Source organism: Oryza glaberrima, chromosome 10 (genome assembly GCF_000147395.1).
Source record: "Oryza glaberrima chromosome 10, OglaRS2, whole genome shotgun sequence".
Classification (NCBI taxonomy): domain Eukaryota; kingdom Viridiplantae; phylum Streptophyta; class Magnoliopsida; order Poales; family Poaceae; genus Oryza; species Oryza glaberrima.
The window spans coordinates 11,780,952-11,797,380 of record NC_068335.1 but is presented as its reverse complement, the minus strand read 5'-3'; the positions used below and the strand labels follow the sequence as shown (position 1 = coordinate 11,797,380).

The following is a 16,429-nucleotide window of genomic DNA, read 5'->3' as shown; positions in this document are numbered from 1 at the left end:
TTCTGGACCATAGGGTACTGATAATGACCATAGGGCACTCTATTAACCTTAGGAGGCTGTGATAATTATGTCGGCCATGCAGGAGATGAGAACCAAAACCTAATTTTTTTTTTCATACCAACAACATTTATTTTTATACACCCTCAACGAAAGAAAATCCCTATCATCAGATTTGCTGTGATTATTCTCAACATACACGAATATTAATTTTACTATCTTACAGTGAAACGAGCGTAACTTAACTGGTTAGATTTCTTATGGTGGAACTAGTTTATCCGAGTTTAAGTCCTAGATTTGATACGGAGCTCATATTTATAGTTAATTATTCTTTTATTGGTAGGTGATATACCCGTCAATAACGAGATGTCCATGGTGAACTTAGTCAATCTTAAAGTATGCCGGTCCAGTATTATAAAGGTGCTCATACATATGTCCGTGATCTCAAAATATGAAAAAAAAATCAGCTCAGACATCCAAAAGTACTCATAGGGGCAACATATGCGTTTGTGCCTCCATGGGTGAGTGCACGCGTATTACATGAGTTTTACTCCCTCTGTCCCAAAATATAAGGGATTTTGGAGAGATATGACACCTAAATATGAATAATCTATCTAGAACAAGATTATGGGCATGTTTAGTGGAGCTTAAAATTCTGAGAAGCAACTGCTGAGAAGATAGCTGGCGAGAATCTGGAGAAGATGGAAAACCCAGCTTCTGGCTTCTAGTTTATTTTCTAGATTCTTAGAATCTATGTAAAAAGCTGGGTTGTTAGGGGGAGCTTCTGGTAGCTAGAGATTCTAAGAGAATATGCAATTGCTAAAAACTCCCCTAAATAGGTCACTGTTAGTAATGTGTCACGGCCTTTAAAATCGCTTACATTTTGAGACGGATAGGACAAGAAAAAGCCTGGAAAATCAAAAAAAAAAAAGAAGAGCGAAAATGACATGATTACCCCTCCGCCCCTTCCACCTTCTCGCAGCCACACCTCCTCCTCTTTCCCCTCTCCTCCCTCTCCACTCCACCCGCCGTACTCGCCTCCGTCTTCCCCCCCGATCTGCGGGCGCGCGAGCTCGGAGCGTCCTCCCCCGCGCGCGCCGCCGCCACCGCCGAGAGAGTGGCCTCCTCCTCCTCCTCCCTTCCTTCCCGCGTGGCCTGGGTCTGCGGTTACCCCGCGCGCACGGCCGACGACGACTGCGACGGCGACGAAGGCGAGCTGGTTTCGGAGGGGGGCGCGACGCGGCCGACCTGCTCCCCCATCTGGTTCGAATCGAAAGGTATATCCTCGTTCTTCTGTCCTTGGCCCTTGTTCCACTCCAACCTTCTCGACGCCGCTGGATGGATGGGCGGCTTAGATTCGGAATCCGTCCGATTTGGGATTGGGTTTCTTCCCGTCGAATTAACGCATCCGGTTCTTTGTGCATTTCGTTTTATTTTATGCGTGGTAGAGAGTACTAGTAGCATCTTGTAGCGTGTGTTTCCGTGAAAACAAAATTGATTTGGTTGGGGGATTATGTGATGGTGAAGCAATGAAGCTCGCCGACCACTGTCACCGTGTGACTGCAGAGAGATGGGTGAGAGAGGGGGAGGAAAGGGATTGATGAGCTTTCCCTCTGTAGGCTACTTGCGCTATCGCAGGAGATGGCTTCAAATGGATCCTTGTTCCATTGCAATTGTTGGGTTTCTGGAGATGACTCTGGAGAATAAGATCTGAATGAGTAAAATGTGGTTCGTATCGTGCCCCTTGGGTAACCCGGCCATCGATTGGATTGATGTTAGGTTTTGCAAAAGTTGAACTTCATTTTGTAGTTTAATTTTGATTCCCTTTGTTTGGCGTGAATGCAGTCGTATCTCTGGAGAATTTTTGCTGAAACGTTAAATGTGTTAGAGCAATCGAATGCTTGTCGTGGTTTACTTTGTGCGGGGATCTTTTTTTTGCCTCATGCTAGCATGTGAACTGCTTATGAAATATGAACCATTGCTATGTTGGTGAAGAAATCTGGTTATAACTTTTGTTGAATGCAATTTGTAGGTCTAGTGGTAAATGTATGACCTGACTTGAATAGTATCTTTTCAGGTGGATGCCAATCGGTTGGTCGGTTAAAAACAACTAATTTAGCTGATCCTGTGGGGAAGAAGTAATGGTACTGCCAGGCTCTAAGGAGTCTCAAAATTATGATAGCAACAACCAGAAGGTTCATCCTCAACCAATTGACGAAAACATGAATCAGAACATGGGCTCAATGGACACCATGATTGGAAGGATATTCAACAATATATCCTCTTTAAAGTCTGCATACATTCAGCTGCAGGAAGCTCACACCCCATATGACCCAGACAAGATCCAGGCTGCAGATCAGCTTGTCATAGAGGAGCTCACGAAGCTCTCAGAGCTCAAGCATGCTTACAGAGAAAAGAATCCTAAGCCTGTAGCGGCAACACCTCAAGATGCACGGCTGCTTTCTGAAATACAAGAGCAACAGAACTTGCTGAAGACATATGAGGTCATGGTAAAGAAGTTCCAGTCCCAGATCCAGACTAGAGATACTGAGATAACACATTTACAGCAGCAAATCGATGAGGCTAAACTTCGGAAATCAAAGCTTGAGAAGAAACTGAAACAAAGGGGCTTACTCAACAAGGAATCTGAGGAATCTGATGATGAAGACAACTACTTTTCCATCGAGTTGACACCAAGTTTATTTACATCTGCTGTTGATAATGCATACCAATCTATACATGATTTTTCAAAGCCTTTGATCAACATGATGAAAGCTGCAGGGTGGGATCTTGATGCTGCTGCTAATGCAATTGAACCTGCTGTGATTTACACAAGGAGGGCTCACAAAAAGTATGCTTTCGAGTCATATATTTGCCAAAGAATGTTTGGTGGTTTCCAAGAAGAGAGCTTTTCTGTTAAGGCTGCTAACATTACTGTTTCCAATGAGGCTTTCTTCCATCAGTTCCTTGCAGTACGAGCCATGGATCCTTTGGATGTCTTGAGCCAAAATCCTGATTCGGTTTTTGGGAAGTTTTGCAGAAGCAAGTACCTATTACTTGTGCACCCAAAAATGGAAGGCTCTTTCTTTGGTAACATGGATCAGAGAAATTATGTAATGAGCGGTGGCCATCCGAGGACACCTTTCTATCAAGCATTTCTGAAGTTAGCGAAGTCGATATGGTTACTGCACAGGCTGGCATACTCCTTTGATCCAAAAGTCAAGGTCTTTCAAGTGAAGAAGGGGAGTGACTTCTCCGAAATTCACATGGAAAGTGTTGTCAAGAACATCATCCTAGATGAAGGTGCAGAGAGGCCTAAAGTTGGCCTAATGGTGATGCCTGGGTTCTTGATTGGGACTAGTGTCATACAATCTCGGGTGTATCTTTCAGGTGTCAAGTCTGCTGATTGAAGCTGATGCAGTTACTCGAGAAGATCAAGGCTACTTTGCATCTTGCCTGATCAACCAATCACATTAGTACAAGGACGATTAAGGGTCTTGTGTGTGATGCTGCTGTCATCTCTGAAAGATGCTATAGTCAGAGTGTCGGTGAAAAATATTGTCTTTTTAAAATTTCGAGTGCCATGCTGTTTGTATGCTTCTTCAGATAGATTTCTTCTGTAATGTAACTGTCAAATGTTTGTCTATATATATGTTTATGTGTGTTTTGACTGGCATCCTAGGCGTGTAAACTTCCTATGATGCTCCTTTGCCTAATTTGTAATTCACGGCTATTCACCAGAATGTAGTATGCTCTGGAAACTAGTGTGTCCATGCTTTGCACAATCAGGCTCATATAATTGGGGATTGGTTGGGGTATATTGAGGATAGAACACACTGGGAAGAGGATGGATGCGCTTTTGATGTAGAGATGGTGCAGTCAAAATTTGATACCAATAATATGAAGGGTATCTAAATTGCCAGGTGTAAATAGAGCCATACAATTTTCATAGATGAGTACACAGAGACCACATGCATCTGTACACTAGCTATAATGATCCACATGCTTATTTGGAGATGAATGTATCAGTGCTCAGCAGAGGAGGTATTGTGATTATGATAAAACCCATAGAGCATACGTGGCCTGCATGCACGCCATAACATCCCACACCCGGTTGATGGCACCGGACACAAGCAAAGCTTGGTAATCTTTGAACGGTACACTAACCGGAAAACTGCTTAATAGCAGTCAAGTTAATCTGCATGAGGAGCCTAAAGCAGCAAGAGAACGTGTAAATTAAACAAGGAACCCCAAAAAAAAAAAGAAAAAACGGAGAAAAAGGGGATGGTTAGGGGAGTTACTGATTGATGATTTCGGTAGAGGAGATATTGTGATTGTAGGAAGACAAGACCTGATTGCATATGCTACGGTGCAACCAGACCAGAAGCATTCACTTTTAACTGGGGCACTCACAGCGAAACCAACCTCACGCCAAGCCACCATTCAGGATGGGTTTGACATGGGAAAGGTGATAACACAGATGAAAGATTCATGACTTCACCCAAAAAAAAATCAAATAGAAACGAAATGTCGTCTAACTCCACAAACACGAGAGGGTTTCATGTACAACATCTGCCATGCACGCACGCTACTACAGTTTATTTGACATAAGCTGTAAAAGATAGGAAAATCCATCACACTTCACACCGAAGCCATGGAGATGCAGAGTATACGTATCACCAGACGCTTCGAAATGTAGTGAAAAAGCATGCCACGGCACAGAGTTAGCTTTCCCTAGTGCTGTTCTTTAGCCACTCCAGGTACTTGAGGTTGCCTCCTTTTATGGGCAGCGCGATGACTTCAGGAACGCTGCATTGGGAAATCAAGTAGTGAATCTCAGATCACGACAAGAGAGATTTTAGGTTTACGACCTGTCAGTATATACTGACAAACAGATGAAAATTGATGGACAGAAAAGAACTTACTCATATTCATGGTTGGCTTTCACGTGTTCGGTCAACGCATCAAGAAGAGACTCCCTTGTCTTTATGATGAGCAGTTCTTCAGCATCAGTTTGCACCTGCAAAAAGATATCCGCTGATCACTAAATATCTTTTTATATAAGGGAATAGGCAAAACGCTCATTGACCTAAAGGAGTATAGTGAGAGTGCAAAGCTAAATGAACAGCTAAAGCTTGAAATCAACCTATCCCAAAGAAGGAATAGAAATGTACCTTTCCTTCCCACCAGTAAACAGATTCAATACCTGGAAAGAGGGACACAGAGAAAATTAAAAACTAAATAAAACGAGTCGATGTTAATGTAATGTAAGATAGAAAGTAGGCCAAAAAATCATGAATCAGAATAAAACTAATAGAGAGGATAAATATAGATATCTCAGCTTAGCAATTCCATTATTTTGTCTCTCTTTAGATGAAGTCCCATTACATTGCAAAGCGCGCGATACACAATAGCATGCTGCCGCATGCATGTAACAACACATCATCGTGTCCACTCCATACCACATTCCAGTGCCTATGCACAAAGAAGAGCTATTGCCAACAGCTACAGTATTTTTTAATAAACGTCTGATGTTGCATTGAGGGTCCAACCAATAAGACTATCAAAGACCAAATATGTCGAGCTTCAGCTAGACAGCTACCACAAGCTAGAGAATGTACTTTCCGTTTCTTGTCAAAAGCCAAGTTGTAGTTATCAAGAAAAACCACTTAGTTCCATTTCTAATAGACCTACCACCACGTTTATATTCATAAAGCAATTTCTTTTCAGCCCTTAATTAGTGTGAGTTTCATCCCGCGATGTTCTAAATTGAGCCCCTTTCATCAAGTGTAATTCCAACAGTGCTGTTGTTGTGGAGCTCGACATGGCCAAATGATGCTTACAGGAAGAGGCACATGTCTGCATCAATGTTTCAGAATTGTCAAATGCCACATGGTCATACAGGTGAACACCTTTTCCCGCATTACCATAGTCATGGCAAGGCAACTGTTAGAAATTCTGATTACTAGACAAATATGAGCACTTCATTGATTACGTTTCTCAAGAAATAGAGAAGCCAGTTGGTTAAAGTTGTTTTTGAACATTCAGTTGACCAAAGTTCAATATGCAGAATTTCCATGGAAACAGAACTGAATATGATGGATTCGCATTGAACTCCACTATATAAAGTCCAGCCAATTTGCTTGTTCGCTTAGTTCAGTGCATCTATAGATGCAAATAGAGAAAAAAGAGAGAGGACGTAGTTCCCACCAGGCATAGTTCAGTGCATCGATAGCTGCGGACAGAAAAAAAAACACAAAAAAAGAAGAGAGGATGTAGTTCTCACCAGGCACTATGTTCACACAAGCAGCAAGCTTCTCACTTATAATGCTCCCAGCTAGCCTCTTTCCTGTATAAAAAAATGAGAAAGGCAATCATCTAATGCTGCTAAAGAAAAAGATCAAACTTATCAAAATAATATAGTTAAGAGTACAGCTAGGACCGCTGAGTAGCATAATAGAAGCTATTCTTGAATGGAAGCTACTAAAATAGTCAATGGGGTGAGGAAATAATCTCTACTTTGTTCAGCACAGGTGTTGACAACTTGTTTGCTCAAGTCGACAAGCACGATTGAGACACCTAAATGCCTTGCGGTGATATGGAGTCGTCAACCACCTTGATCTAGACAAAGCTAAACCAAGATGGGTTTTGCAAGATTAAACAGGCTAGCGGAGCCAATTTAGATGAAACAAGGATAAACACCCGTCTTGTGGGCGAACAGGGTTTACGGGCCGAACCTACAGAGGGATTTCGCACTCTCACAGCGAAGGTGGGCGATTTACTGCGCAAATCGACAAAGATGAACAAAACTAGGCTAGAACTAAGCAAAAAGTAGACGTGATATTGAAAAAGTGATTCAATTGGCTAATTGTGTTCAAAGTAGATTGTGTGTTCAATTGAACCGGCCTTGGTCTTGGTCCTTATAAAGGGGTTGGTCTTGCCTCCTACAATCTCCTCCACATCAAACTCAGGGTAGAGACCAATTAGAACTTTAAAAATACCTCACCAAGCAAGGAAACCCAAGCAAGGAAACCCGAGACCTGGTGAAATTCAACTTGGAATCGGTCTGACCGGCCACACACCACCGGTAAGACCGACCCATAGGCAGCGGTCAGATCGGCTCTGTGAAGGAAACCAATCATTTCCAAATTTTGGCGATGTTTTCCTATTTCGAATCTAGGTGCCGAATTTGGGTGTTAACAACAGGTACAATTAAATGACAATAAAACACAGAGTAAATTTCACAAAACTACATACTTCCTCCATTTCACAATGTAAGTCATTCTAGCATCTCCCACATTCATATTGATGTTAATGAATCTAGATAGATATATATGTCTAGATTCATTAACATCACTATGAATGTGGGAAATGCTAGAATGACTTACATTGTGAAACGGAGGAAGTATATTTTAGCCAAATTATCATAAAACTATAGATTTGAGATGATGTATCACAAAATTACAGATTTAATTTTCTCACAGAACTGCAGATTTAAGGTGGACTATCACAAAACTACAAATTTAGTAACAAAGTTATCACAAAAGTACAAGTCTAGTGTCACATATAAACAATGTACCTGCTTCTTTATTAGGAACTGTCACATACACAACAATGGAAGGCACAGTGGTGGAAGTAGACTCCATTCGAGCAGAAGCTGAAGAGCTGAGACTTCTCACCCTGTAAAGTTCCCATACTGGTTATTTACCAGTCCAGAAAACAAATCCAAAGTGACTACATTACTTTGATGTAACTAGGCTGTAAATATAACACCACTCCCATCCTCCATCAAGGTAAAAAGAGTGAAGCACTTCGCATTTAAGCACAATCGGCACAATAGTTCCTATACATCACATCTGTGAGCAACCAAGAACTCAAACCGTCCCCATTCATTTCGAATCATATGACCAAATCTTTGAATCCCATCGAATCCTATGAACAATAGTTAGCACCGGTCAAACTGCGGAATCCTCCTAGATTGATTGGAGAGGCGCGTTACCCTGCGAAGGCGCCGAGGCTGAGGAAGAGGAGAGCGCCGGCGATAGGGGCGCGGCGCCGGAGTAGGAGCGGCGAGAGCCCGGCAGCCGCGGCGGCGCGGCGTGGGGCGGCGGTGGCGGCGGCGGAGAGAGATCCGAGCGGGGAGGGGAGCAGTGGCATCTTCTGGGAGCTTACATGCATGGGAGTTGGGCCCGCTTCGGCCTTTGGATGTTTGGGCTTTTGGGCTGAGTTCGGTTGGGAAGATGGGAACCTACCGAATTTTTTTCGGTTTTAGATTTTTTTTAAATATTTAAAGAAATAATCTATCGGCCAAAAAAATTACAAAAATAGACCCTACCGCCCACCACTGGAGCGGCAAGCTGACGTGGCAAACGGGGGAGGAACAGGCGGTGACGGAGGGAGGGTTTTTTTGCAGGAAAACCCTTGCCACCCTTTGGTGGGGCGGTAAGGGGCCCGAATGCAAAAAAGCCAGTCGGGGCCGGCCATTTTGCAGGCGGCCCCTTGCCGCCCTTTGGCCGGGCGGCAGGCCTCGCTGCCTATAAAAGGCCTGCCGCCCAGCCCCCAGCCCTCATTCCTCCCCCCACAAATCCAGTGAAAAAAAAAGAAGAGAGGGGAGGAGAAGAGAAGAAGGGGCGAAGCCCTGCCGGATTCAGACACCGATTTCAGGTAATATTCATAGATCCTATATGTGACTATTGAGTTAAATAGTGTGTATTTTTTAAAAATTTGTTTGAAAAAATGCATTATATTTTTAGGGTTTTAGTTGTACTAATCTAAAAGTGCGTATTGTTGTAGATATTGGTAACTACGTAGATCTGCTAGTTTGGAATCAATACATTACCTTTGCATTGACATACACAATAACATATTACGTTGTAGATGTTTATTGCATGAAAGAGTAATATGATCTAGTTATTTCGTTGACAGATATGTCGAACAAACAAATATTCCAAGTTTACCATGGACCAGAAAACGTCCGTTACGGGCCAACTGGGGTAGATCTGTCAGATTTTATTGTATCAGAAAGGGGAATTGATAGACCGGCTGAGAGGAGTGTACCTTCTATAAAAGGATGATTAATGAGGGGCTTGAGAGTTGATCCACAGACAAGTGACATAACAATCAATGTTATAGTAAGTCGGGCAACTAAGGGTTTTTATTGGGAACTAATGCCAGTTCAAAACTCTCGAGTGTGGAGACGGTATTTGGAAAATGCATTGCAACGCGGGTGGCCTCTAGCTTTGGTTCCGTTTGTTCACCCGAAGGATCCAGGTGTACAGATGAACATGGATGATGGCGAGGGACCAAGTGCTGAAGTAAATGAGACTTCTGTGGAGAAGGTCAACGCACGAGAGGACGGGGGCGTAGTAGCTCCATGTCACGACCGGAAATAACCGCACGGGCGTTCCTTACGTGCATGTATTATTCCTTGTCCCAGGAGGCAAGGTACACTAAAAGTTGATACAATACAGAGTTTAACAAGCGTAAGCGTAAATAGTTAATTTATTACATGGGCGGCGAAGGCCCAGCACACATTAAGACAAACGAAAAACTGCGGAAGACTAGGGCGACGACCACAGGCGCTTGACGGCAGGCACGAGCTAGACACCAAAGCCTTCATCTTCCAGGAACTCCTCTTCTGGGTTTGGGAAAAATTGAGCAAGACTGAGTACAACCACCGTACTCAACTAGACACACCCACAAATGCAGAATAAATGCAAGGGAGTACAAGGGAGTTATAATATAGGGGGTTAGGGTTTGCAGTAAACAGCATTAAAAGACACTTAGTTGCTCAAGCTATTTGGTAAACACGATCCTAGAGCTATACAAGATTATTAATCAAGGCCGTGAACCCACACGTACCTGCCTTAACCCAAGGCCTACGATGATTCAGACCGAACTGGCAACCAGACCCAGGTCCCAGCTCGTCCCAAGCCAACCCAGGCCAACCATTCCATATTTTAGTTGTTAAGCATGTTTTAAGAATTTAAAACACTAACTTGGGTACATTGCTAGGCTTGCCCATAATCGAGGGCGCGGCTATTCGAATAGGTTATACTCTGATCAGAGGTGTACATCTTTACCCACAAGACACATCTTCCTCACGTGTAACCACGTGCCACATACCACCACGGTATACGGACGAAAGATGTGACATAGTTTCCAACCCATCCTAGCCATAGACAAGAGTACCGACCCAGCCCTACCTACGGCCGGAACCTCTGGGACAGGTAGGCAGGACCGAGCCCCTAGCAACAGGACACCAGCCCTGTGCCATGACATCTCGACTACCGGGCCGCAGCTCGTGTAGCCTTCATTTGTCCTAGAGATGTCCATCGACCCCCGACTTCGTCCATCTCCATCCGTGTACTTTTGTTTATAACCAGACTGAGCCACAAACTAAGCCTTACCCACTAGACATGTGGAAGTACGGTCGTGCTTTGCAAAAGAGGCCCGAAGACCGGTCCTTATGTGGCCGAGGTGCTACTATCAAAACCATGCACCCCGAGCCCAACCTAAAACCATTTTGAGGGTTTTGAATAGAGGGGGAGGTGTGAATCCAATTCCACAATAATCCAACCATTCCACAATGTCCAAGTGATATGAATATTCCCAAAGTCTAGAGTTATAAAACCACCTAATGTTGCCTAATTAAACAGTGAAGCATCTACCTAAATTCCTACTAGTGGTACCATGAATAGAGTACCCACTAGTTGGGGTTTTGTTTATTCTAGGGTGAACAAGGTAATAATAACAATAACAATAATAATAAGGTCATAACAAAGGTAAATAGGCATGGCTAAATAAAACAGTGATAACGCGGGAATTTAAATAAAGCGATAATGCAATAATTTAAATCAAAATAATTTTATAAATTGGGATTTGATATGCTCAAGGATGATGTGACTTGCCTTGCTCGCTTTCCCAAACGTCGGCTTCAACCTCCACGTAGAGCGGATCTTCCGAAGCTGCAGCGTCTACACGACCAACAGAAAGGAAAAAGGCTTTTACTCTAATAAACTCCATATAACAAGTAGGAACAATGCATAAAAATGGGTTCTTGACTTCTTGAGAAAAAATTAGAGACTTGAACGGTCCAATTCCGAGTTCAAATGGCCAAGTTATGGCCATTATGTTCTTTAAGTGAATATTTGCGAATTTCTTCATTTAAATTTTAATTTAAAAAGGATTTATTGCATCAGCCGAGGGGAGGGGGCGCGCGGACCGGGTCCACGGGAGTGGGGTCCACGCGGCAGCCTCACGGTTCACGGTGGACCGGGTGCACCCGGGCTCACACCGGCCGGCGCCGTGGGCCTCACGCGTCAGCCGCACCCGAGGGCGTGGGCGGCTGATGGCTGGGCCCCACGCGGCGGCCACACGGCTCGCCCGGAGGCGGCCACGACGGTGCAGCCGACGGGAGGCGGCGCCCGCGCCCCTATGGTCGCCGGCGGCGGCCATAGGCACGGCGGAGCGGCGGCCGAGAGAGGGGAAGGGAAGGGGGAAAAGAGGCGGCGGTCCACGGCTCACCCCGGGTCGACGGCGACGACAAAGGAGGCGGCTGGAGTGGAGGAAGGCGGCGGCGCGGCTCGGGTGGACGGGGAGGACGGCGCTCCGGCGGTCGGCGAGCTCGGCGAGGTGGTGGACGGGGTCGGTGACGATGCGGCGAAGCTGGAGAAGGCGACGCCGAGGCGGGAGACGGTCCCGGCGAGCGGAGAGGGCCGGCCGGAGGTCGTCGGCGACGGAGGAGAGAGAGGGCGACAGCGCGAGCTCGATTCCGGCGGGGAGACAGTGCGGCAAGTGGCGGAAACGGGCGAGGGATGCGCGGGGAGGGTTTAAATTGGGTTGGGAGGGAGAGAGGGCGGCCGCCGGGGAAGGAAACCGGCGCGGGAGGTCCGGCCGCCATTAATGGCGCCGGCGAGATTTGCGGGAGCAAATCCAGCCGTTTGAATGCGAGAGGGAGGGGGAAAAATGGGGGGAAAGGGGGAGGGGATCACGGGGAATAATTCCCCCCACTTAATTGCACGCGGGGGCGGCGGGATGCGGCGGATTCAACGGCGACGGCGACGCTTGGCGCGGGCGGGGCGGCGGAAGCGGCGGGAGGACGGGGATGATGGGTGGGCCCCACCCGTCCGAGGGTGGCGGGCGGGCCCGCCCGTCAGCGGCGCGCGCACGGGGAGAGGCCGAATGGGCCGCGGGGGAGAGGAGAGAGAGTGGAAGGGAGATGGGCCGGATTCGGCCCATCCGGGGGGAGAGAGATTTTTAGGGTTTTTCTTTTTATAAAACCTTTTCAACTTTGTTTATTTCTTCTTAATTATTATTTGTGCTCTGAAAATTCCACTAAAATTTATTTACACATTTTAGGCTTTTAGGAATTATACAAAAATCCTCCAAGACTTATTTGACTTTTAACTTTGCACATTTTAATTTTTGGAGGCTTTCACAAGGATTTTAATTATTCTAGGCATAATTTTGAAGGATATATTTTAGGGTCGTTTTGGGACGTGACAAACCTACCCCCCTTAAACGGAATCTCGACCCCGAGATTCGGAAGAACTGGCGAAGAGATCGGAATGGGCTGCCTTCCGCTCGTCTTCACGTTCCCAAGTAGCTTCTTCCTCGGCGTGGTTGCTCCATTGGACCTTGCAAAAACGGATTACCCGGTTCCTGGTCCTGCGCTCCATGGTGTCCAGAATCTTCACCGGCTTCTCTACATAGGTCAAGTCTTCACGAACTTCAATTTGCTCTGAATCGGCCTGCTCGGACGGCACTCGAAGACATTTCTTGAGTTGCGACACATGGAACACATCATGCACATTGCCCAAGGATGCGGGCAGCTCCAACTGGTAAGCTACTTCTCCGCGTCGAGCAATGATGCGGAAAGGCCCCACAAACCTAGGGGCGAGCTTCCCTTTTGTCCGAAACCTGCGCACTCCTCGCAATGGCGTGACCCGAAGGTACACAAAATCGTCCACTGCGAATTCCAGGTTACAGCGTCGGTTATCTGCATAACTCTTCTGCCGAGACTGTGCCACCTTTAGGTTATCCCGAATGGTTCTGACTTTAGCTTCAGCTTCTCTCAGGATATCAGTCCCGAACACTTGACTTTCCCCAACTTGGTCCCACAATAGTGGTGTTCGGCATTTGCGGCCATACAACGCTTCATAGGGTGCCATTTGTATGCTGGCTTGGTAGCTGTTATTGTAGGAGAACTCGGCATAGGGGAGACTCTTATCCCAGGTCTTCCCAAAATCTAGAACACAGGCACGGAGCATGTCTTCTAGGACCTGATTCAGACGCTCGGTCTGTCCATCGGTTTGCGGGTGATACGCGGTGCTAAAATTTAATCAGGTACCTAACTCTTCTTGGAGCTTCTTCCAGAAGTGAGAGGTGAATTGGCTTCTCCTATCAGATACAATTTTCTTAGGGACGCCATGGAGACTCACGATCCTAGCGAGGTAGAGTTCAGCTAATTTGTTCCCTCCATAGGTGGTCTTCACAGGAATAAACCGAGCTACCTTGGTTAGTCGATCCACAACTACCCATATAGAATCGTATCCGCCTTGGGTTTTTGGAAGTCCAGTGATGAAATCCATCCCAATTTCATCCCATTTCCATTCTGGTACTTGTAGTGGTTGGAGGAGTCCGGCCGGTCATTGGTGCTCTGCCTTGACACGCTGGCACACATCACAAAGGGCCACGAACTCTGCAATTTCCCGCTTCATACTAACCCACCAGTATTTCTCTTTCAAGTCTAAGTACATCTTCGTGCTGCCAGGGTGGATGGAATAAGGACTTTCGTGAGCTTCCTGAAGTATCAACTGTTTAAGTTCCTTGTCGTCCGGAACGCATACACGATTTCCGTTCCATAGGGTTCCATGTTCATCTTCTGTGAAACCAGTGGCTTTACCCTGTTTCATATTCTTGAGGATCCCATGCATATCTGGATCATTTTTCTGAGCCTTGCGGATTTGATCGAGCAAGGTAGGCTTGGCTTCCAGCGTAGCCAAGAATCCATGGCTAACGATGCTTAGGTTCAGGGCTTCCAATTGTTGATTAAGCTCCGGTGGAATGCCACGGACGCCAAGAGTGTTGCAATGGCTTTTTCGACTTAGCGCGTCGGCGACCACGTTGGCCTTACCAGGGTGATAGTGGATTCCCACATCATAATCCTTGATGAGCTCTAACCATCTTCTCTGCCGAAGATTCAGATCCGACTGAGTGAAGATGTATTTCAAACTCTTATGATCGGTATATATTTCGCAGCGATTTCCAATGAGATAATGCCGCCAAATTTTTAGAGCATGAACCACAGCGGCCAACTCCAAATCATGGGTAGGGTAGTTGCCTTCATGAGGCCGTAGCTGGCGTGAGGCATAGGCTACCACATGGCCTTCCTGCATTAATACGCACCCCAATCCTTGGCGCGAAGCATCACAGTACACCAGGAAGTCCTTGCGAGTATCCGGTAAGATTAACACTGGCGAGGAAACCAGTTTTTCTTTGAGAGTTTGGAATGCTTTCTCGCATTGCGGGCTCCACACAAATTTTTCTTCTTTCTTCAACAACTGCGTCATGGGCCTGGCAATTTTGGAGAAATTCTCGATGAATCTCCGGTAGTATCTTGCCAAACCCAAGAAGCTGCGGACCTGGGTGACTGTCTTGGGTTGCTTCCAATTAGTGACGGCGGTCACCGTTTCGGGATCCACAACAACTCCTTTAGCAGATATCACATGCCCTAAGAACTTGACTTCAGACAACCAGAACTCACACTTGCTGAGCTTGGCATACAATTGGTGCTCCCGGAGCTTTCCCAACACTAAACGGAGATGCTGCTGATGGTCTTCCTCTGATCGTGAGTACACCAATATGTCGTCAATAAAGACCACAACAAACTTATCTAGGTATTCCATGAACACTTTGTTCATTAAGTTCATGAAGAAGGCAGGAGCATTGGTCAGACCGAACGACATCACCGTGAATTCATACAGTCCGTATCGCGTGGTGAATGCGGTCTTCGGGATATCTTCTTCACGGATGCGCAACTGGTGATATCCGGAACGAAGATCAATCTTGGAGAATACAGTGGCACCTTTAAGCTGATCGAACATATCATCGATCTGGGGAAGAGGGTAATTGTTTTTTATAGTGACTTCATTGAGAGCTCTGTAGTCAACACACATCCTCTTTGTCTTGTCCTTCTTCTCCACAAAAATCACGGGAGCACCCCAGGGGGAAGTGCTCGGCCGTATATACCCCTTTTCTTTCAACTCTTCCAACTGCTTCTTGACTTCAGCCAATTCATTTGCTGCCATACAGTAGGGTCGCTTGTACAGAGGAGTGGTTCCTGGAGCAAGATCTATCCGGAACTCAATCTCTCACTTGGGCGGCATACCAGGTAGCTCTTCCGGAAACACATCTCCGAACCCACTGACGATGGGTATTTCTGGCAATCCTAGCTGATGAAGTACTGAACTACCAGTGGAAGTTGGGGGTGCAAAGAAAACAACCAGTTGATCAGGCCCCCGATACAGAGTGACAGTGCGCCTTGCGCAATCCACTAGTCCTTGGAATTGAGCCAACCAATCCATCCCGAGGATCACATCCAAGTTCTTGGTGTCTAGAAGAATCAGATCTGAGGGGAAAGGAATTCCCTGGATTTCTATAGGAACGGCAGGGCTATAATACTTTGTGGTCATAACACCTCCAGGGGTGGTGATGAGCAGAGGGTTCCTAAGCCTTTCTACCCCCAGCTGATTTCTCCCCACGAATGGCACAGATATAAACGAGTGGGAAGCTCCAGAGTCGAACAAAATGGTAGCAGGGATGGAATGAATGAGGAACGTACCAACGATGACGTCTGGAGTTGTCAGCACATCCTCGGCAGTCACGTGGTTCACACGACCCCGAATTACATCCTTACCACCGTTGTTGGGGCGGGGAGGCGCTTGGCCTTGCTGGCACCTCAGCTTTGGGCATTTATCCGCAAAGTGCCCAGGCTCGAAGCAGTTGAAGCACAGACGCTGTTGACCTTGAGCATCCCTGCGGCCTTGTCCAGGCTGCACGGCTGGTGCAGGAGGGCGGGGTGCACGGGTCCCTTGCTGATTATGCTGCTGCTGCGGCTGTGGGACGCGTACCACGAATTGAGGTCGGGGCGCGGAGCGAGGTTGCTGCTGCTGCTGCTACTGCGAGGAGGATCCCCCTGGATAGGGATTGGTGTAGCGGACCCTTTGGTTAACCCCTTGTTGGTTGCGGAAATTCGCCAAGCGACGCTTGTGCGACTCCAATTCCTTGTGCTTGGCTTCCAGGCGGATGCTCTTGTCCACCAGGCGCTGGAAATCAGGATAGTCCCCGGAGACCAGGCGCACAGACAGCTCAGGGTCCATACCTGCCAGGAATTTCTCCTGCTTCTCCTCATCTTCACGAACATCCTCTG

At 46.5% G+C, this 16,429-nt stretch overlaps 2 protein-coding genes across 2 annotated transcripts; one reads left to right on the top strand and one right to left on the bottom strand.

The window, feature by feature from the left end:
* Positions 1-971: 971 nt before the first annotated feature.
* LOC127752423 (protein GRAVITROPIC IN THE LIGHT 1) lies at positions 972-3,815 on the top strand. Its single transcript, XM_052277766.1, has 2 exons — positions 972-1,274; positions 2,075-3,815. The coding sequence occupies exon 2, from the start codon at positions 2,139-2,141 to the stop codon at positions 3,405-3,407; it is 1,269 nt and encodes a 422-aa protein (XP_052133726.1). The 5' UTR covers positions 972-1,274; positions 2,075-2,138; the 3' UTR covers positions 3,408-3,815.
* Positions 3,816-4,493: 678 nt separating this feature from the next.
* On the bottom strand, positions 4,494-8,190 carry LOC127752424 (protein CutA 1, chloroplastic). The gene is made up of 6 exons (XM_052277767.1): positions 7,997-8,190; positions 7,577-7,677; positions 6,284-6,346; positions 5,172-5,203; positions 4,923-5,017; positions 4,494-4,806 (listed from the first exon to the last, which is right to left on the bottom strand). Exons 1-6 carry the CDS (start codon positions 8,173-8,175, stop codon positions 4,722-4,724), a joined length of 555 nt encoding a protein of 184 aa, XP_052133727.1. The 5' UTR covers positions 8,176-8,190; the 3' UTR covers positions 4,494-4,721.
* Between the last annotated feature and the right edge of the window lie 8,239 nt (positions 8,191-16,429).

What these genes read in the sequence shown, in the direction of transcription:
- LOC127752423 (XM_052277766.1), top strand. Translation starts at nt 2,139, where the DNA reads ATGGTACTGCCAGGCTCTAAGGAGTCTCAAAATTATGATAGCAACAAC.
- LOC127752424 (XM_052277767.1), bottom strand. Translation starts at nt 8,175, where the DNA reads ATGCATGTAAGCTCCCAGAAGATGCCACTGCTCCCCTCCCCGCTCGGA. An exon ending in AGCCTCGGCGCCTTCGCAGG is followed by an intron (nt 7,678 to 7,996) that starts GTAACGCGCCTC and finishes GGAACTTTACAG; the next exon opens with GGTGAGAAGTCTCAGCTCTT. An exon ending in AAAGCCAACCATGAATATGA is followed by an intron (nt 4,807 to 4,922) that starts GTAAGTTCTTTT and finishes TTCCCAATGCAG; the next exon opens with CGTTCCTGAAGTCATCGCGC.